This window comes from Neodiprion fabricii, chromosome 5 (assembly GCF_021155785.1).
Source record: "Neodiprion fabricii isolate iyNeoFabr1 chromosome 5, iyNeoFabr1.1, whole genome shotgun sequence".
NCBI lineage: Eukaryota > Metazoa > Arthropoda > Insecta > Hymenoptera > Diprionidae > Neodiprion > Neodiprion fabricii.
Genome location: NC_060243.1, coordinates 34,076,957 through 34,098,084, shown reverse-complemented (window position 1 = coordinate 34,098,084; position 21,128 = coordinate 34,076,957). Strand labels below are relative to the sequence as shown.

The window sequence follows — 21,128 nt, the reverse complement described above, 5'->3', positions numbered from 1 at the left end:
TAATTGGTGATTTTCCATTGTATTGCTATATTATTATTGTAAAATATAATGTACGTCAATACGATATAATCACCGAAAAATCGCGATGTAATGTCGAGGAATTTAGCACCGCAGTATATAAATATATATACCTTGCTCCGCCATTATATATCCCGTGTCCATAATGTTTGAAATAATAATTGATATTATGTATTACATATATATCCGACAATATTAATCATTAAAATTCTTAGTACATATATAAAGACAACTTGTTACGTTTATGCACAATGGTTAATGTACATTATATATGCGTGAAAGTTTTGTAGTGTGCGACGTACCTCGTTGTAGTCCTCCTTAATTTTCAATACAATTGAACGTATTATAACAAACTACAAATACGGGGATAAAAACAGAGAAATTTTTTATTACAATTACTGGGATTTACACATTGAAAATTAATTGAAATGCCGAAATCGTATACGGTTTAAATACATACATGTATACTTGTTGTTATTTGAATTTCAATCGATATTCTCAGAAGTCGGGAATCATGTAATTCGGAAACCATTTCACCTCTACCTTGTATACTCTTTATGCTTTTCTATTTATAAATTACATAATACTTATGATTCATTCCGCCAATACGATTATCGTAAAGGATCTCCCAATTCATTTACGGCCTGAGATGATTTTCTGAGGAACAATTCACAGTTCAACTGATTTTTTTTTTTCACTCTGTAGCACTAAAAGACGTACAATTAACAATTGCGTGAAAATAGGGTACGCGCATAAGATCTCAATTTTATTGATAACCCGATTCCTCGAAATCGATAAACAACATCCTTTGTTGTCGTATAAATACTTTTATTTCGGTACAAGTATTTGGAGTATGCGGAATGAATTTGTACATTGAAAAATCTCCATGCTTGCAATAACCTGAAATATTGTAAAATAATAGCTGTAAAAATTATGCCAGTACCCTATTGATATCGTTCGCGTAATCTGCCCAACTAAATTTACTAAATTATAATTACGTGAAAAATGGTTATAACAATATGTGTATAATAAGTGTGGTATTCATAAATCAAATTTGAGACGTTCACGTATGAAAACAATGATGGATTCATCGTTAATTAGAAAAAAAAACTATCGATGCCGGAACCGTGCGATTTTTAACAATTCTATATTGAACCTGTGGGCATATAAAAATCAGATCATTGCCTAACATAATATATTCTTCTAATGTAATCTCGCAGGCGTTTTCAAAAAAGTTCATCTCATTCACTTTGTCATTTATACTCAAGAATGAACCTAACATAGTATGTATTATAATATCAAATATTTTCATAATACTATTTCAAGCTTCACTCTTATACACATACATTACAGAATCATCACAAACGAAGTATATAAAGTTTACATAAAATATATCGCACCACTGCTTATCTCGGGTATAAAATTAAAGTGTAATACTCTGCAGTAACAACGTACCCATTCGTCACTTCGTAGTCATAGATTTCGGATCAGGCATGGAAAACGTTTTTAAAATGCGTAATACTGCCCTTCATCAAGAGGTTAAAACAAACAGCAGAAGAGAAAAGGCAAAATTATTTGTATCAACCTGAAAATGTCAATAGTCTTATGAATCTCTAGGTCACCCTGTATACTTTCTAAAATATTTATCAAGCTACGTGTATCCGTCACTATATAATCATTTAATATTATGAACCTACAGACACACGAATAATCTTATCGTATCGATTTCCAGTTTTAATTTAACATTCTCAATAATAATCAAGCTGATATTTTCTATTAATTTAGAAATTATAAATCCACCTTCTACATGTATGCAAAACTTATATTCTACATTGATATACTCAATCATCACGCAATATTTTCTTCTAAAAACAAATTGGGTAAACATTCACTTCCGTATCGCTAGTAACAAAATCACAAAAAAAAAAAAAACTTAATGAAGAGAACAAAGCAAAACATCGTATGGAATAAACTTTCTCTTTACAAAACCATTGCACCTTAAGTGTCTAATACAATTCTATGCCATAGTCGAGCATTTAAAACCTATTTAATTACTTAATATACTGGAGGGTAGACTGCGCATCTTATTAAAGCACCTATTGTATCGTAATTCAGTGCTTTGCAAACTTTAATAACGACCGAGTAATTCGCCAACCAATATATCGTCCCAACATCATGGTTTTTTCCCTTTAGCAAAGAAAAATCAAAACCATGCATAGAGGGGGGAAAGAATAGAAACAAAAAATGAGATCGGTTCAAAGTAAATGCAAATACGTGAAGTGTAGCACTTGTTACTCTGTTGAATAACGAAAGCTCCCGAGCAATTCCCAAAATTTAGCGCGCGCATAGCGATGATATTATGCGTATTTCATGTGTATATAATATTTAATAAAAATATAAATACTAATCATGTTTTAAAAATATAATACCAGATAAAAAATAATAATCGTATCAATAAAAGTGGCATGTCTTAACAATACGAGGCAAGCTTATGAAAGGAACTACAACGTTTAATTATTGATATGAAATTTCTGGGGTGGACTCAAAGGGAGATAAAAAAAATCGGTATCTTGTGAAGCGCAAATGTAAACAGAATTCCCGCTTTTCCGAATTCTCAGTTCCCGCTCTTTAAAGCGGACAAAAGCAAGATGTATCGGTAATGGAATCCTGCATACGCCTCGTATAAACTTTAAGTAACTGGCAGTGTACCCTGAAAAAGAGATTAATGGAAGTCAGACGTGAATGCTCCAGTTCAATGTTATTACGAGAATTATTATGAGTACCTTACCTGATTTTCAAATTCAAATCCTGAATTACTTCGCCATCGCAATTCCACACGCTGAGGTCAGGCTGCGATTGAGGTATGTTCACCTCGGTGTTGTCAGCAGGTACATTTATCACAGACGGAAGAGGTCGGAATTTGAATTCCCTGGCTCTGTATACTTCGACGAAAGGGAGATCGTACTGGATTGCGTAAAAGGGTTGATGCTTAGTTAGGTAGATGCAAAAAGATAATTCATAACGCGACAAAAATCTTCGAGCATTCTTCTTACCAAATTCTTATTCCTACTGCTCAATCTCAAAAGGACTCTGATGTTATTTAAAAACGATGTGTGCCTGATCAATATCACGTCAATACATCCATCTCCGATGTGACAGTGTGGACTAAAGCCTGAGGGACTTCGATCGCATGCACATGAAACATTGGCACCATTGACCATAAAGAATTTACCTCTCACTGTCCGCCATTCTGAAAAACAGAATCAAAACATCGGTATTAGTGAGAAGTTTCAAATCGATGCCGAGAAGTGCAGTGAAAAACAACTAAAGGTACTGTTATCGCTTACTCAATATTTCTTTATCGCAATCGTTATTACGTGTATGTTCAAAGCATCTGGTACAATTTTCTGTGCATTTAGTGCTAGCAGCTGGATGACACGGATCCGATAAGAGCTCTATTTCCCCTTCGTATCCTTTGTTGGCGAGTATTTTCTTGAACCCTGAAACATGTGATAAACTGGTAAGTGAAGAAACGGGCCTGTTAACTACCAAATTGCAATAGACAATAGCATATTGTGTAACAAGGAGGTAAGTTTGCAGTATGAGTCGTGGGTGAGCGGAAGACGAATATTGCAAATACGCAAGGCGAAAGGACAGTTGCCTCCTTCGTGCATACGATTCTTTATACAACAAGAGTATGTTACGCGTCTTTTCATAAAGCACGAAATTGAGGTTAGGGTCGCGTAATGTGAGATTCGTTTCCGACAGCGCATGCGTGCAGAACTTGAAACTGGTCTTATCTGTACTCTGCGCATGCGCACTCGCAGAGTCACTCGACCGTCGTAGAAACGGGTACTTTGTGTACGAAAAATACGCATGGAAAAATGCGTAAAATATGCACGTGTTATGTAAAAAATTTTCACTCCGATTTCTGATGAAGAGAAATCTGATATCACGCGCATCTACCGACCTGAATAATCGTATCTCTGTGGTCCCATCCAGCGAAACTTTTCACTATCTCGGATTACGTCGCCAAGGTAGCCATAGCTAAGGACGCTAGCGTATAACCTTAGCAAGGAACGATTGTTGTGGACAGATGATAAATCGAGTCCTGTTGTGTCTCCAAAAATGATATGTATAACGGCAGTTTGAACGTCGATCGTCCCGTGGAGGCTGTAGGCTACAGTATCGGTACTTCCGCTCGGAATAACACCGACTGGTAATTTTGGGGGCGGTAAGACAGCTTCTGGATCATTTGGGTCCAGGTCCTTGTCCTTTACAGTCCGTAATACCAACCCGTTGAACACCTCGGAAAAGGTGCCGTCTCCACCAATGCAAGCAACAGCCTGTGAAATTGTATGTTAGTATTAGTTGCGTTGACCTTCTTATTTTTTTGTATAAATACCAGCGCACGGAATTCGGTTTATCATTTTTCTATTCACCTCAACGTCGTCCAAATTGCAGGTAAGCAATGTGTCTCGGATGTGTCCCGCTCTTTCGGTGACCAACATCCTTGCTTCAACGCCTGCTATGGCAAGCAGCGGTTGAACATCACTTTCCCATATTTTCAAGCCCTTTTTCTTACCCCCGATTGGATTAACAAAGACCATTATTTTTCTAGGACGATGGGTCAAACCTGGAATATAATGATGTGGGGTTTTACTTTTAAAATTACGATCAAATCGAAGTATGAGAGTGGTTAAAGTTAATTGCTCAAAACGGTGGGATTCTTTATGACTCGACTGTAAACTGACCTGACAGATAGTTACGAATAGTCTTCACCCAAGAAGCTACTTGTCTAGAATCGGTGTGACTCATTCTAACGCTGTGATGACTCCATTTGTGTTTAGAACCACGAGCCGCATAATGAAGCACAAAACTTGTTGGGGCTTGGGACTTTTCGTCAACACCACCAGTGTTATCTACGTCTGCATCATTGCCATAATGAGCTGCTAGGACGTCGGTCAAAGGTAAAGTCCACCTTGCTGCAAAATACAATTCTATTAGTAATGTCTAAACTAAAGTGAATATTCTATTTTGTTCATCTGTATTATAAGTACATGTATATATAAATAATTGTAGACACTACAATTTTTTTACTTTTGATCCCGCTGGTAGGAAGCGTGACGCATGGGATTAATTTAATCATCTGTCTGCAGCGATGAGAAATATTAAGTGATCAAGATTGCCTTGCAATGTTTTTTAATTTGTAAATCATGAGTCTTGAATAGTGAAGCTTGGCATCTTTCGTTCCACTGTCAAATGATGGTTCAGCAGATTTTTTTCGACCTTCTAGTGATACAAAAAACAAACTTCGCTGCTGTCCACTATAAAATGCGCCAAACAGTTTTACGGGAAACGTTTTCAAAAACAAAATCTTAATTATTATTCTCAGACGATAGCTCGTAGCATATAATGCGCTCGTATACTTGAGAATTGGAAATTTGAGAATACTTGGGAATTTTACTTATCATAATATATAGGCATAACGTGACATCTGCGACAAGCTCGTAGCTATGAGTCACTAAGTATCTACACGCCATGCAAATATATCGATACTGTGTGAATATACTCATTCGCATGCACATGACTGTATGCATGGAAAATCGCACAAGTATTTGCGTCAGAAAATTCTGCAAAACTACTCGATGCGTGCGATGGTATGCGTGCGTAATGACGATCGTTTCTTTGATCAACGGTGGGACGGAACTTGAACGGAACAAAGAGGATCTGTGAGTTGGGTGAATTGAAGAAAATTATATTATTCGAATGATGATGTGAAATGCTAATGAATTCGCCAGGGAAAACGATAGATTTTCGTCATAATGCTGCTGCTGTTAGTCCTATGCTCTTTTTTGAATTCCCTTTCGATTATTTGAGGAAATTCCGATGGTCTTCAAAGTGCTGAAATCAATTCTTTGATGCACTATATCTACGTCATTTTGCTAGAGAAATCGATTGCGCGCTGTCCGAATGCGCTGCGAGCAACGGACCAAGAGTTACAGACAGCCAAATCCTGGCGGATTCACTTCCAGGGTATTATTGCAGTGTTTTTTCAGTGGATCCTAAAATCAGTGGTATTAGAATGATATTGCAGCTGATCACTCAAATTCCACTCAATTCATCGGTGTAGTTGTGAAATTTTTACGATGGGGCTTTACCAAAATTACACTCAGAAAATCCACTTTGGTATCATCAAAATATCACTTTAATCCACTGGCAATATCTAACTATAAGTCCAGTACTTGCGAATTTCACTATTCAAAAATTCCTATAAATCATTTTCCACGAGGATTTTTCTTTCTCTAAATTGTATACATTTTTTATGTTCAAATCTTTACGATATAATTCACATAATATCGTCGAGATAATTCTATTTCCAATTGAAGTTTGCCTCTGGCATTTCAAAAATTTTCATAGAAACATTTCTTTTCACAACACATGAAACAATTCTTGTAATATTAGAGTCAAAACGCGCGCTCTGAGGGTAAAATTCAGTTTTCGGAAAATTATCAAGAAAGTAGACTGTCACAAATGTCGGCCGTAAATCATATGGAAAACTTGACCAAAATTGATTCAGCCAACGGTTATCCAGAATTTAATCAGACTTCAGTCACGAATAATCGACCACCAAACAGATAAAACGACCATTTGCGAGATATTTCGAGACGGCGTCAAAGCTGACTTTTTAATCTTTGCGAATTGCCTTGAATATCACATTTGTAGTCATTGGGGGAATCATTCACTGACGTATGGAATTGGAAGTCACACAACCTGTCCTTATACTCTTCACTGTACAAGTAATTGCATCTTGGCGAAGGAGAGTTCTGTCAACAGTAGCCGCAAAAAATCCTTCTCACTAAATTCTACTCCCCGTCCACTTTTTCTTCGATTGTGTTGATCACATGAATTAGGTATCGGAAATTGTGAAATGTGAAAAATGAGAAGAATATGAGCTAAACATAGGTTATTGTAAAATTTTCAGCATCGATTGAACCGAAATAGATTAGATTAGACTTTGAGTCATAACTTGAAATAAAAATTAAGTTGAAAACCCGCTATTTTCTTTCTCCCAGCAACTTTTTCCAAATTCTTATCTCTTCAGCTTGTATCTCGGTGAGGAATGAAGATTCTCCGTATTTTTAAACGCGAAATGAAACGTTTATTCTTGTAATTTCAGGCAGAAAGAAGTTCTTGCAAATTGGTGAACGCGCTTAAAGTTTATTCACGTTTTGAATGAACCCAATTTTTTTTTGTCCACCCTGTATAATAGATATATGTGCTACTGAGGCAACACAAAGAGAATTGGCAACGACGTTGAGTATTCATAACATAACATCGTTGATTCAAAGTTCCACATCTATTTATATACTGAAGTAGAATCAAATTCTGCCAGCCCATGAAAACATAGTCACCTCAACCGGGTCTGCTAACTGTTCTTTTTTCTGTTTTGGGGCGCGATGGCGTAACTGCAACACCGTTAAAAGTTTAAGTAACCCCTAACGAACCGCTAAGTGTATGGTCTCCGTTAATGGGTAAACACCGTTACGTGAGAACAAATTTTAAATGGCTGCAAGTGGGGAACGAAGGAAGTGAGAAGAATGTGGACAATTCTGAAACCAATTTTCGGTGGAAAAGTAAAACCTACGGTACGACGGAGCTTCACTTTACAAGCGTCACATCCGAAGAATGTGGAATTCACAGATGGAAGGCAAAGGATTCGATTGGTCCAAATATTTTTGGATCCACCTCGAAAAATACCCGCCTTATTTGGGTTGGACTGGCGGAGTGCTTGAACCAGAATCCATTTATATAAGATGGGACTTAGTATAGGGACCGTGGTACGGATCAATGGCTACTAACACCCCTTACTACCTTCCACTCCGGAGCGAATTCGTAAAGCAGGTTCTTTTGTCATCAATGCATTGAAGTCAGGGGTGAATTTTCAGATCAAAGGAAACTCCGTTATACTTTCTTAAGGCGAGTGACGATGTTTGGTAAAGAACAACGTCCGTAGATAGGCGATTGGATAGAGGAATCTTCCGTAAGAACTACGATAGTGATTTCAAATGGCGGTGACCTAGGGTTTATCAATTTTTTTTATTTTTTTTTCCATTATGTTCAGACTGTAATATAAAGTCTACGCACTATACACAAATTGGAACAAAATGCCGACCATGCGAAGACCTTCCCTTGTCCACTCGTCTATCTACGGACCTTGGTGAAGAAGTAAATGTCAGGTTCACGCCTTGTGACATTTTTCGATTCAGTGATAATAAATTAATTGTATAGGCAATAATTTATATATTTTACATATATTATACATTATCGCTTATTGTACAAATTGTATATTTCACGTGTAAATTTTAATTACTATTGTATACAATGTAAGCGGTATTTGAATTTTATTTATGGATGCGTGTAATTAAATATTGTCTTATGCAGAAGTTTCTAATCAACTTATATTTCTAATATTACGCAATGTTTACTTTATTTTCCTTCATATTCATGTCTGAATTGATTTGAACTTAGCGCAAGATCCAGAGGTAGGGGTTATTTGTAAGTTTGTCCTCAGACGCGCTAGATAGCGTTAAATATCGTATATGGAAATATATTGATGTACTATGCTAGTATCCGCACTATTCCACCCTCCGTGAACTGGTGTATACCTATAATGGATTTACGGTATAGAGATATTATAAATAAAAAGTAAACAAGTGAGCCATACAAGCTTCCAATCGACAAAAAGAGAGTGACTAATCTATCTTTTTGTACTAAAAACAGTGTAAGGAGTTGGGTGTGCAGTGCAGCTTTTCGGAGACTAACCAATAGAAAAGTTCAGCCAGTTGACGTCGCAACAAGCGGTCCATTCAAAACTGTTAATAAATTAGTATCCGAGGTAGATCAGGATGTTACACATAAAACGTAGACTGAATTCTTCAGTCCACGCAGAATGCAAATGCGAATACTATTTTACTCCTGCAGGTCCCGCCACGATTCTTACATCCCTTAAACGAGAAATTGACCCTTTTATTGAATTCGTGAAACGACGAGACTCAACGCGATGCGTGACCTAGCGCGTTTTTTCATGCGTTCATCAACGTTTAGTTGAGGTTATATTTCATTTTGTACACGTGCATGCGCCGTAGGATTACCATGACCTGCCGTGACGTCAACTCACAAACAACTTATAAACGCCAACTGGCGGAATGTGCGACCTTGTACGAAAATTGGTCCTATATCGAGCACATTTTACTCCTTACACTATGCTACCAAGCATGCGCAGTATTTCATTGCGCAGAAGTAGAGCAGCTTATGATTCTGACGCATGCGTAAATGCGTACGCAAACAAGGATAAAACGGTCGCTCGATTTTCTTTCTCTTTCTATCCGTCAGGCCTTTCCACTTATGCTCACCCCTATACTTTGCCTACTCTATGTATAATATCTCTATGATTCGCGGTCTCTGCCTCGATCAATAAGAGAGTGTTCGCCCTTACCAGACGCGCTGGCAGCTCCGACTATGTCTACACTAACATAATACTAACTTAACGTTTAATCCTCTCACCTTCATCGAAGCAATACGCCATTCGTGCGGGAAAAGTTTGATAGGACATGACAGATTCTGAAAGAATTTTATAGAATCGGATTCAAAAACGCGATAGACTTATCACTTTGTGTCATGTTTCTCAATCCTATTCTCAAAACTCTCTGGTTCGTTCTATTTTCCGATGGGATCCTGTAGGAATCCAGCAGACAGCAAATTTAGATGGACTCTATGATATTATTATAGAAATTTTCAATAGGGCCCACAGGAACGTACCTACATACATATTTATAGTCCATTCGGTCAGGAGCGTCGTCCCGAGCCAATAACGTCTGAATTATTGAACACCGGGCACTATAATTTAGGGACGACTTTATACGTGAACTATTTGAAAAATGAGTAATCCATTGACGAATTTCCCGAGAATGGAAGAAATTTGTCGTTAGTGATGGATACAGTTTGTCATCAGACATACCACTTCCTATCTTTATAGCCAGCCTATAATAATGATTTGTTGATAAGGTTTTGAAAAAACTTTTTCAATTTCTGGATGAACTTTACATTTTCTCTCAGTCCATAATTGGGAAATTGTTTTAACTCGCCTCGTGTCTAACTCAACCCAACCTAACCTAGTCTAAAATTTGGATTTTCAACACTAGGGAATAATAGTCATACATACGCCCCTGATCAGTAACTCGACAACGTTTTTTGTTTTCAAACGCAAGTGAGGTAAAGACGTTAAGTGCCTCAACATTGGAGAGAGGGCAACGGAAATATTACGCCTGATAAGGGCAAGTGTACCGACGAAACAACGGCCGCCGGCTGTTTTCGCAGTGTTGAAGATAAAAATCGCACTCTATCATAACAATTAATCAAGCCAGATGAGAACGCACGACACAAAGGAATAGACTAACAGCGGGGTATAAATAATACAGTTTCTTGCATGTTGGCGCAAATCATTAGCCGACAGTAGTTTTTTGTCGATATACGCAAATACGTGACGTATGACGCAGCGATTCTTATTCAACTACGTAGGTAGAATTATAATAAACATTGATTCGGTTTTTCTGAATCTCTCAACTTTTCCTTCGCTCTTGAAATTTTGACGATACGGTGATAATTACGTTAATGGAGTGTCGGGTCAAGTCGGTGGGTTTTATAACATTACAGCAGTAGCCTTACATTGGTATTTTGATGTCCATTACTATCAGCGTAACTAAATGTACACTAATTCAAATTATAATTTAATTTCTTCTGAATTCCGGAGACATTTGTGTTTACTGAAAAAATTTGTTGTTTCGGCCCAACTTCAAGTCGTTGTAATTCGAAGCGTGCGCGACCTTGACGACGTGCGCAAGACCCGCTCTTCTTGTTCCGGAATACCTTGGGAGAGTCTCAGGCTCAATGATGCGAGCGCTATTTGCATGCACGAGATGAAGATTATCTGCACGTTTATCTCTTCGTGAAATAATCGATTGCTCTTCAATAATGCCATGCGACGAATATTTCCACGTTTTCATTTTTTTGTAAGGAAATAATACAATTATAGATAGTGAAAATTAAATAATTTTAATATAACTTGTACATAGCTAATAGCTTTCAGTTATGTTTCACCAGTTTCATCGTTTTTATTTCTACTCTAATCTGCCAGTTGCGTAACTCTGACGTTATAATGGATTCCATTCAACTTGGTTAGCTAACGCGAAGTATTAAAATTCATTATAGAATAATTCAAATAGTGTTTTTTGTTTATTACCGCACCTCTAGCTACTGCAATACGATATTACAGACGGGTATAGGATATGTGCGGGTAATATTCATGAAATATAATAAGATGAAAGGCCACGAATCAGCATAACTCAACGAGTATTTTAATACCTGGCGATTTACTTGGCCTTTTTTCTTTGTACCTTCTATTACGGCCAAGTGAGAAAAAGCGTGCACGTCCAATTCCAATGACGTACAGAATCAAAAATGGAAGCAAACGAACGTAATAAAATTTTAATACTTGTAACAACCGGTTAATGTTGTTTCTGCACATGATTCAATAGCAATGGTAACAAAACAAATAAAAATAACTTAGTTTAGATATAACACGACAATGTAGTTGATCTATGCGCGATAAAGACCTGTACGTTATTATATGCAACATACAATTAGCTACAAGCTGCACATATAGCCTATGGGTATGCATAGCCTGACCTTTGTATTATACGTATTATCAAATATCTTCTTCCCGTTTATATATAATGTTTGAGTGATACGTATAACTATTATAGCTATACGTATAATTATATGTAAGTTATTAGCTGCACGTTTCGTAGATTAATGAGACCTATTTTTTCAATTATAATATATCTACGTTTGCCTGTACATGTGTAGAATAAATTAATGCAAGTTATCCAGAAAATAAATATATAATATAAAAGTTGATACATAACTTTATTGTTCTCTTAACGTTTTGAAAATCATTGTTAAATCATCGGTAAATTTATCAATTGAACGGCAATCTGCAGAACACAATGATCATATATACCTATATCTAATATAAATTCTTCGGTTACACAACAATATGAACCGTAATACTAATGATTACAATCATAACGGTTATTGTAACGACAATTGTGCGGTCCTAGTCTTCTTCTGTTGTGTTATAATTGTATATAACGGTAAAGATAACGTATGTATGTACATCAAATGCCGCTAATTGTTTTAATTCAGACTAGCTAAGCGTTTGATACGTGCGTCATTAATTAATGTCATTCCCCTTCGTGATTCAGGAACAGATTGAACTGCCTTTACTGTTACTAGCATGCGTGAATGTATAACCGAGTAGAAGATTCACGTAATAATATCATAATATCAATGTATGCACTGTACACATAGGTATAAATATCCGTACTATCTACACTTCATTAAATCGGATCGTTTGAAATATATCACTGCAACTATAATTCAGAATAATTGTAATAATACCGATGACAATCGACACATATAAAAATGAATGTATATCTGCGTATATGTACAGAAATGAATTCTACGTGGTGTTGCCACACAAATTTTCTTAAACTCTACGATTCGTTTTATCCTATCCAGTAAAGCAAAGTGTACGGATCTGCATGTATCTGAGATCTTAAAAAATTACCAACTTTCACTTTCGATCGCAGTATTGGCCGACTTTTATCAACGTAATCATTTATATGTATAGATGCATATTGGTACAGAATAATTTCTGTTGATTTTCGCATTTTCGTCGACTGATCATGATTTCCGTATATTCGATAGTTTCAAAGGTAGAGATAGAAAGTTTCATCGACCGTTTGGACCTTATATTTTAACACATTTTAACTCACGCACTGTTAGAAATTGACCCAGTATTGCATACTATGTGTTTCACAATTGACATCGTGCACGTTTAACTGAAAAAAAGATTTGACCGTGAATTGGTGAAATATAGATTTGTCAGCTGATTGCTTACCTGCGTTTTATTATTCGTTTACTTTTTTACTTATGCCACGTACAGCGGTCTATAATTGTACTGTGTCTTGCCTTGGGATCAGAAGTTATGTACATATACAGGTGCTCAAAACGTCCTTGAATAAACTGCCATCGAACAAGGAAAATAACTGACCGACGAATATTTAGTCATTTCAAGTCAGATTTCAAACATTTTTTGTTCATTTTTTGTATCATATTGTACGATTTTATTGAATCGGATTTTGGGACACATATCTCACAGAATCTTTTTTCGATAATTTCAGTTAATAAGCAGCAAATCTGGCTGAAAATGCGGGCCGAAATATCGAAAAAGAAACTTAGGAAGTTAAGATATTTTCCGTTGATGATCTCTATAGAAAAGGTTATCGGTAGTCGATAGCAATTCATATTTCACATATAATATGACATGACGTGATCTGCAGTTCGTAAGTAAGAATCAAAAGATCTTTATCGTGATGAACATGACAGCACAATCGCTAACATGTAGAGTGAAATTATTTACGCAGTCATATATTATCATATAGATCAACACATCAGGGAGGAATTAATGTGAAATTCTTTTCATTTCTTCCGCCATGACAATAAAATATACAAAGCAATTTGTTAATGTGTAGCTGCAGTATATACAATGTGGATGTTAAATAACGTGCAAAGAAACCATAATTACTCACTGTAAGGAGGTCGTTCGGTTTCCCAGATGAGGGTTCCCCGATGAAAATATACCCTGCATCTCTTTTTACGAATCACAAACGTGTTGAGGAGCACTGCATCCGAGGCATGATCGTTAAATTCCTGCATCGCGGTGACGGTCTGAGTACGAGTCTTAAATTTACTTTTATTTTCCCAGCTGTGCTCTGCCGTTGCAGGTGTATATTATTGACGCTTCCGTTCTCGTTTACTTGTTATCGGAGTCACCACCTTTTATCATTACAAAATACCGCTATTCAAACGGTCGACATATTCTTTCGTCCCTCCCCAAAACTCTCGCCGTCGGACAAACTTTAGCGGCACCGCATAGCGTCAACGGATCGATCTGACACCGATGAATTGTATGTACAGAAACGCGTTGCGTATATACGGACGGACGTAAGAATCATTCACCTATCTGCGGTCAACTCCTGGCTGGCTGCGCCTGCCGACTACTGAAGTACTGAAACTGACTTTACTGACTGACTACCAGTGTCCCAGAGTGGGTGGAGGAGTGGCTGGGTATTTTGAAACAATTGAAGTATAGCTACCTGCTCGTGAACTCGGGTGGTAACACAGAAATCAATGTTACCAACGAATTTCCATAATACGCCGATATCTTATCGTTGACGCAATACTCTTTGGATAACTCTGTTCATTCTGATTATTTACCAACATTCCACCAATCAAGTATATTCGTAGTATTGTTCGTGGAGCACGAATGTCACGTTAGGAAGAATCCTATACAACACCTGTAAGAATTATAAGTCGGTCTGGATTTTACTACCGGCAATGCTTTGCTTCTAAAATTACAACAATTTTCCTCGAATCGCATGGATGAATAATTCGTGGCTGATACTCCGGTACTTAGGACAGCTTTCGCTATATTCGTTAATTTATCGGATAAAGCTCCGTAAAAGATAATACTGAACTATTTGCGATCTCTCAATTTGTCTAGAAGCGCACCGAGCATACTAGCTACGCAAAAATATACAGATTATTGTACATATGTATGTGGGTTATACTATACTACTATAGCACACGACGTGATGTGTCGGGATAAGGTCGAGGTGCAGAACTTTCTGGAAGTGCTGTTCGCGCATTCTGCTCTGTTTTGCTACACAACCAAACATATATACATAGGTATACATTGCGAATATGTACGTATATGTATGCATACAGATGTCGGGTGCGAATGCGTATACACATTACGTACGTGGCTCCATGTTACTTTGCTGCGGAATTTCTGGCGCTCATTTCTATAACTTTAGTAATTTGCCCTATTATGGAATAATTTTGGTCATGATGAATCCCGGTTTTCCGTTAATTGTCTTATAGGTATAACGTAGATCCACGATGCGATTGTAACCTAACCTAATTACCGGGAAAATTAATTTTATTGCCGATGACAATAGTCTATAGGTCTCTAAGTGGATAAATTCGACATTATCATCTTTGTATATATGTACATATTTTATGAATGATTTATTTTCGTATGTAGATTATAAATATTTTCTCATCAGTGTCTACTGTAGCCAGTTGCGATCTCTACGTGCATTCACCTCGACCATCCTCTAGCGATTAGGAACTCTGATTGAGGAGGTTATAGAGCCAGAGCAAGTTTTGCGCGGGAAACATTCCTTCCTTCGGACAACATTCCGAGTCAGTCATTGTTCACACACAGCATGTCATGGAATAGGTAAAGCATGGACTGCTTAAACTGCTTAACTATAGATACAACTACATCCTTACAGCGATTACAGTAAAGAAAGCAGAATCAGTTACAATGGATAAGGAAATATAAGAGATCAATTGGTCATGTAGTATATGTTATGTTTACTTTATTTGATACTATTGTATTGGATAATCTGAATATCAATTTAGCACAATTCCGCTGTGGCTATAACTATTATAATTAAGTAACGCCGTCCAACTATTTGTATATTATACGATGAAATCCACCGATGAATTGGGATTTCGTACGTACATTCGAGATGTAACGATTAGATGATGCGTTATGGATGTGTGCAATATGCAAGCTTGCTGCAGGCTCTTGTTCTTGAGGAGGACGTAAACAGCGTATCTTGCTTGAAAATGAATATAGTTAAGAATTCACAATGTGGAATTTGAGAATCCCTGGTAGTTTAAGGTTACGTTAGGTTAGATTGACACAGCCAAAGATTGATATACGTATACTACTTCTTCGTGCATATACTTTAGACCGCAGGGACGCGGGCAATGAGGACAACGGTTACGGACTATGCGAACACACCTTTTTTTCTATAAGGAGTCGCATTCAGTTTGCGGGGCAGTAAATATTCCAAACAGCTTAGCATTTTAGCAGGTTCAAGAGGGTGGACGCAAAACTGTAAGAACTTGCAAGGTACATACAAATTATCTAGATAACAGCAGTTCAACAAGGATACATAGTATTCGCGTAAATAAATGTATTCAGGCGATTCGGAGCGGAGCTGTAGTTTATATGGACGGCCCTGAAAACTGCGGCACTGTAGTGAATTCATATCCATGGCTTATAGTTATCCCAAAGTACGTACAGCACTACATATCGTAGGCGCTGACGTATAAACAAAGGTTATCATTATGTTTGCTGATAGATACATCAGTTCGGTTTATTCCGATGAAATTCACATAACCAGTAAAGTTGGAATTAACGAAAGGGTCGTTAATGGTCACATTGCTTTTGAGAATTCGTACAAGGTACGTCACAGAGGCGTACCGAATTGAGGGTGGTCACATCGCCCTTTTGTTTCCTGATTCGCATTGGTTATCATCGATCTTGCTGTTACTCTCTTTGTTGTTACTTCACAAATTATCGTGTGACCTGATAACCAACGGACTCTAGTTGGGGGAAAAGTTTACAATTTAGGAAAATTAAGATAGTGTAAATCACATAATAAATGGTAAAATTTGCATTACGAGAAAATACTTATTCCGAACTATACTGTGAAATTAATTTTCTTTCGCGGTTAATCGGCGCTGTATATCTACAGCCCTGAACTCATGGTGAAACTCGGACGTAGTTTAAAAGAGCCAATGGATATCGCCGTTGAAATTCACGCAGTTACTGGAAGGGGCTGCGCGTCGGGTTTGCGCGCAACCCGTAATTCTCGATCATAGCAGCGCCGCAAGTGTCCATTTTGTTTCATTCGTTGATCCCGGCTAGTCGACGCTGGTGCAACTATATTCCTCGTTTGCTCGGAGTTCGGCAGTACGTAGTATTCAGGAGCGACGCGTTAGATAGGGGGCAAATAAGTAGCAGTGGCTGTCTTGCTGCGGAGTTTGTGTCGCCCGGTATACTAGACCGAGAATTTATTTCAGAGTAATAGATCCACGCTTCTTTTAGACTTTAGTGATCGAGATTAGTGTCGCCGGTAAACTTTTCGTGTTTTCGGAGAAAATAACATTAAAATAATAATATTATAGAAAAATTTACAAGGATCAACGAAGCGTGTATATATTCGACTTTTAAACCACTGTATTCTTCGGTGATAATCTGTCGTTTACCAAGATGGCCGAACTACAGGGCACGCCGGTTACTCAGGACGCACTGTCCGTGGCCCAACTTGAACTTGGAGGAAATCCTAACGCCTTGGCGCTGCGTAGGCCATTCGACCCTGTCGCACATGATCTTGACGGTACTTTCCGCCTGACACGTTTTGCTGATTTGAAAGGATGAGGGTGTAAAGTCCCTCAAGAGGTTCTTGGTAAACTTCTTGAGGGACTACAGGCGGACGATAATAACGTCCAAGATCATGAGCATGCCCATTTTATGCATATGGCTATTCCGCGCATTGGTAAGTTGATTTCTTATCATTATACGTTCTTCTGATTGTGCATGGTCACTCTTTGTTACCTCGGATCACTACCGTATCCACGGATTAATCCACGAAGCATTTTTTTTCGTTATTGAAACCGCTATACGGTTGCATGATTATTCGTTCGCATATACAGAAAATTCACGTTTACCCCGCCAATGGATAAAATTTGTGGAAATGGCGACCGGCCAGCCGGCCGGCCGGCGCTGGGCGTCCGTCCGCCACGTTGTCAATTCCCGCCTATTTTTTTTTCTCGTAATGCGTTCGCCGCCATTATGTTGTCCGAATATCTTTTCACGATCCCATTGTTTCCCACGCATCTGAAGAAGACGCATGAATATTCGTATTCTCGTTTGCAGTCTAAATACGTTACATGATGAATCTTATAACTTTTCTCACTTTTTATTCATTTTTTTGCAGGCATTGGCATGGATTCCTCCGTAACGCCGTTGAGGCATGGTGGTTTGAGTCTAGTACAGACAACGGACTTTTTTTATCCTTTGGTAGACGATCCTTACATGATGGGTAAGATTTCTAAAACTGTTGAAAATGACCGGTTATTTTTCAGTACAGCAGGTGAAATTATTCTTGCGTTTTTTTTCTTATAACTCGTCTCTCGTGGTCCTGCAAATAACAAATAAATAGGCATACGTCGTTATTACTATATGTGTGTATATTAGTTTTATTTTTCATTGCTTCGACTACATATCATCAACGAGCAGAGAAATCTTATTTTTTTTCTCAGGCAAAATTGCATGCGCCAATGTGATCAGTGATTTGTACGCTATGGGTGTTACGGAGTGCGACAATATGCTGATGCTTTTGGGGGTCAGCACCAAGATGACTGAAAAAGAAAGGGACGTTGTTGTTCCACTTATAATGAGAGGCTTCAAGGACTCTGCTCTTGAAGCAGGGACGACTGTTACTGGTGGTCAAACTGTCGTTAATCCATGGTGTACAATTGGGGGTGTTGCCTCTACGGTTTGCCAACCCAACGAATACATCGTGTATGCAAAATAATTCAAGTTGTTTAAATTAGGTGTTTAATAGCTTTTCCAGCACTGCTGCCTATCACTTTTCCTAATTAACTCTAAATGTTTCTAGATCATGAAGTTATTTGGATGATTTTTCATCAGTCTTGGATTGACTCTAGGTACCTTGAACAATTTTTTTTTCTGTGTCCTTTTCAACGTTTAGGCCGGACAACGCGGTTGTTGGCGATGTCTTGGTGCTAACAAAGCCGCTTGGAACCCAGGTGGCAGTCAACGCTCACCAGTGGCTAGATCAGCCCGATCGTTGGAATAGGATCAAACTAGTAGTCAGCGAAGATGATGTGAGAAAGGCATATCAGCGTGCAATGGACAGCATGGCTAGGCTAAACAGAATAGGTACATTTAGTGTTACATCAGGACACCAGAAAATTTTTTAGAGATTTTTTCTATTTGCCTGGCCATACACATTGGACCATTTTGCAATTCTGCACGGTCTGACAACACTACCAGGCATAGAATAATCAGTTGAGGATTCCATGGCGCTCTGATCTTGTTCACTGGCAGTAGTCGTCACAAATTCCTTGTACATGTTCAATTAAAATTCATTTTCATTTTGTAGAGGTTTCAAACGTTTATTTGATTCTTACAGCTGCACGACTCATGCATAAATATAATGCACATGGGGCAACGGACGTCACAGGCTTTGGCCTCTTGGGTCATGCCCAAAACCTGGCAAAACATCAGAAGAATGAAGTTTCATTCGTTATACACAATCTTCCGGTTATCGCCAAAATGGCAGCAGTTGCTAAAGCATGTGGTAACATGTTCCAATTGCTTCAAGGCCACTCCGCAGAGACCAGTGGCGGATTGCTCATCTGTCTTCCACGAGAACAGGTTTGCTATAACCATAATAAAGAATAATCCTAAGAATGAAAAAACTTCGACCTGCTGAATACAGTAGGGCATTTTAGACCGGTAAAATGTCCTAAAGAACGAGCAGGAAGATAAATTTTTGAGGATTCCCAAGCTGCGTCAACAATGTGTTGACTCGGTGTCGTCAACTCTTAAACAATCGAAATTTTTCTATGTGTACGCTTGTTTCCAATAAGGTGTATCCAAGCTTTATTTTTCGGCGTTTATTTTTAGGCTGCTGCATATTGTAAGGACATTGAAAAACAAGAGGGTTACCAAGCATGGATCATCGGGATCGTTGAGAAGGGTAATCGTACAGCGAGGATAATCGACAAACCGCGAGTCATCGAAGTACCCGCGAAGGAAAAAGATGGTGAACTCTGGTAGAGGGGTGATCTTACGGATGATTATGTTATATGAGTTTGATATCACGCATTCAAGGTGGTTAGATCTTGCAGTGCTAATAGCTGTTGGTTAGCAATTATTGTAAGATCGCCACGAATGTTGATCGGATTATCGAATAGACGGGAAACCACTTTGTGTTTCCCAAGTTCTTGGAGAGCTTGATAATATCTAATATACGTAATAAGAACACACACACACACGCATATATATGTGTGTGTGTGTGTGTTTTTATTTTATACAATACATGATCGTAGAACAATTCATGTATGAGGTAAAAACGAAGAGGCAAAGGAAAACAACGCCAGTAAAACAAGTTAATGAAGAGATATCATCAGCTAGTATATATACATTATACATATATGAAAAACATAATTACTATAAAATATAAAACAACGGTTTGCTTTTATACAAGACGAAACTGTGATTTTTTATTTTTTATCAAATTTCAACGTTGAGTGCATCTGAAAATGAAAGCAAATTCCAATTGACGTTGATATTATAATCACTTTCAATTGCATAACCAAAGTGAGAAAAAAAAAATCTTCAATTCAACAGTTACGTGTAATTATGTTGACTTATTTTGACAATGTTGTTCCAAATTCCTGGTTCTTTTCTATGCTTTCTTTTCTCAATATTTCCTAATCTTTGACTATTAGGGGCGTAGCTATTATGCATATGCTTGTAGAGAAACAATGGAAAGATTAACTCTGTTATAATCAAACCGAAATTTATCTGGCAAGTTGGCGTCGGAATGATGAGGCCGAGTAAACTAATTCCCTATAAATAATAATGAAGAGTGAAAGTGAAGAGAATTAAAGTAAAAGCTTATGGCGAACTAGCCGGGCAAGCTTGGCTAACCAAAATGTATTCTCGTTGAGACAGATTACAAAAATTCTAATTCAAATGCTTATTACACCCAATTGCAATAAGTTACCGAATCTGGGTAAGTTATAAATTGCATATCTTGATTGAGTCAATTGCTCTAGTTTTCATAAAGTATTTTTCCTTTGTTATTCATAATTAATACCGTACTTTTCTACAGACTCAATTATTCGTACCCTAAAAAACGTTTATGAAATCAGACCATAATAATTCTGCGAGCACATTTGTAAACAGACGTTGGTAAACTTTGAGAATGATGGGGGTGAAATTTGTCATATAACATTTTAATAAAGCGCTACTTTGTCAATAACATAGTCGCCTCTTGGTTATTACCGTTCGCCACTTAATCGTA

The 21,128-nt window shown here is 37.6% G+C and overlaps 2 protein-coding genes across 4 annotated transcripts; one reads left to right on the top strand and one right to left on the bottom strand.

Moving 5' to 3' along the window:
* Window positions 1-579: 579 nt before the first annotated feature.
* Window positions 580-14,233, bottom strand: LOC124182731 (ceramide kinase). Of its 2 annotated transcripts, none has more exons than XM_046570342.1 (8): window positions 13,734-14,233; window positions 4,773-5,003; window positions 4,461-4,654; window positions 3,989-4,364; window positions 3,366-3,518; window positions 3,072-3,268; window positions 2,807-2,982; window positions 580-2,728 (listed from the first exon to the last, which is right to left on the bottom strand). In XM_046570342.1, exons 1-8 carry the CDS (start codon window positions 13,858-13,860, stop codon window positions 2,647-2,649), a joined length of 1,536 nt encoding a protein of 511 aa, XP_046426298.1. In that variant the 5' UTR covers window positions 13,861-14,233; the 3' UTR covers window positions 580-2,646. The 2 variants fall into 2 exon arrangements, with proteins under 2 accessions (XP_046426298.1, XP_046426299.1); XM_046570343.1 differs by lacking the exon at window positions 13,734-14,233 and adding an exon at window positions 5,119-5,400.
* A 2,702-nt stretch (window positions 14,234-16,935) lies between these two features.
* Window positions 16,936-20,075, top strand: LOC124182732 (inactive selenide, water dikinase-like protein). 2 transcript variants are annotated; one of them, XM_046570345.1, is made up of 6 exons: window positions 16,936-17,564; window positions 18,006-18,110; window positions 18,331-18,592; window positions 18,783-18,973; window positions 19,227-19,471; window positions 19,724-20,075. In XM_046570345.1, exons 1-6 carry the CDS (start codon window positions 17,279-17,281, stop codon window positions 19,874-19,876), a joined length of 1,242 nt encoding a protein of 413 aa, XP_046426301.1. In that variant the 5' UTR covers window positions 16,936-17,278; the 3' UTR covers window positions 19,877-20,075. The 2 variants fall into 2 exon arrangements, with proteins under 2 accessions (XP_046426301.1, XP_046426302.1); XM_046570346.1 differs by lacking the exon at window positions 16,936-17,564 and adding an exon at window positions 17,846-17,936.
* The last annotated feature ends 1,053 nt before the right edge of the window (window positions 20,076-21,128 follow it).

What these genes read in the sequence shown, in the direction of transcription:
- LOC124182731 (XM_046570342.1), bottom strand. Translation starts at nt 13,860, where the DNA reads ATGCAGGAATTTAACGATCATGCCTCGGATGCAGTGCTCCTCAACACG. An exon ending in ACAGAGATACGATTATTCAG is followed by an intron (nt 3,519 to 3,988) that starts GTCGGTAGATGC and finishes CACATGTTTCAG; the next exon opens with GGTTCAAGAAAATACTCGCC. An exon ending in GCAGTAGGAATAAGAATTTG is followed by an intron (nt 2,983 to 3,071) that starts GTAAGAAGAATG and finishes TACGCAATCCAG; the next exon opens with TACGATCTCCCTTTCGTCGA.
- LOC124182732 (XM_046570346.1), top strand. Translation starts at nt 17,861, where the DNA reads ATGTTGTCCGAATATCTTTTCACGATCCCATTGTTTCCCACGCATCTG. An exon ending in AGACGATCCTTACATGATGG is followed by an intron (nt 18,111 to 18,330) that starts GTAAGATTTCTA and finishes TTTTTTTCTCAG; the next exon opens with GCAAAATTGCATGCGCCAAT. An exon ending in TCTGTCTTCCACGAGAACAG is followed by an intron (nt 19,472 to 19,723) that starts GTTTGCTATAAC and finishes GTTTATTTTTAG; the next exon opens with GCTGCTGCATATTGTAAGGA.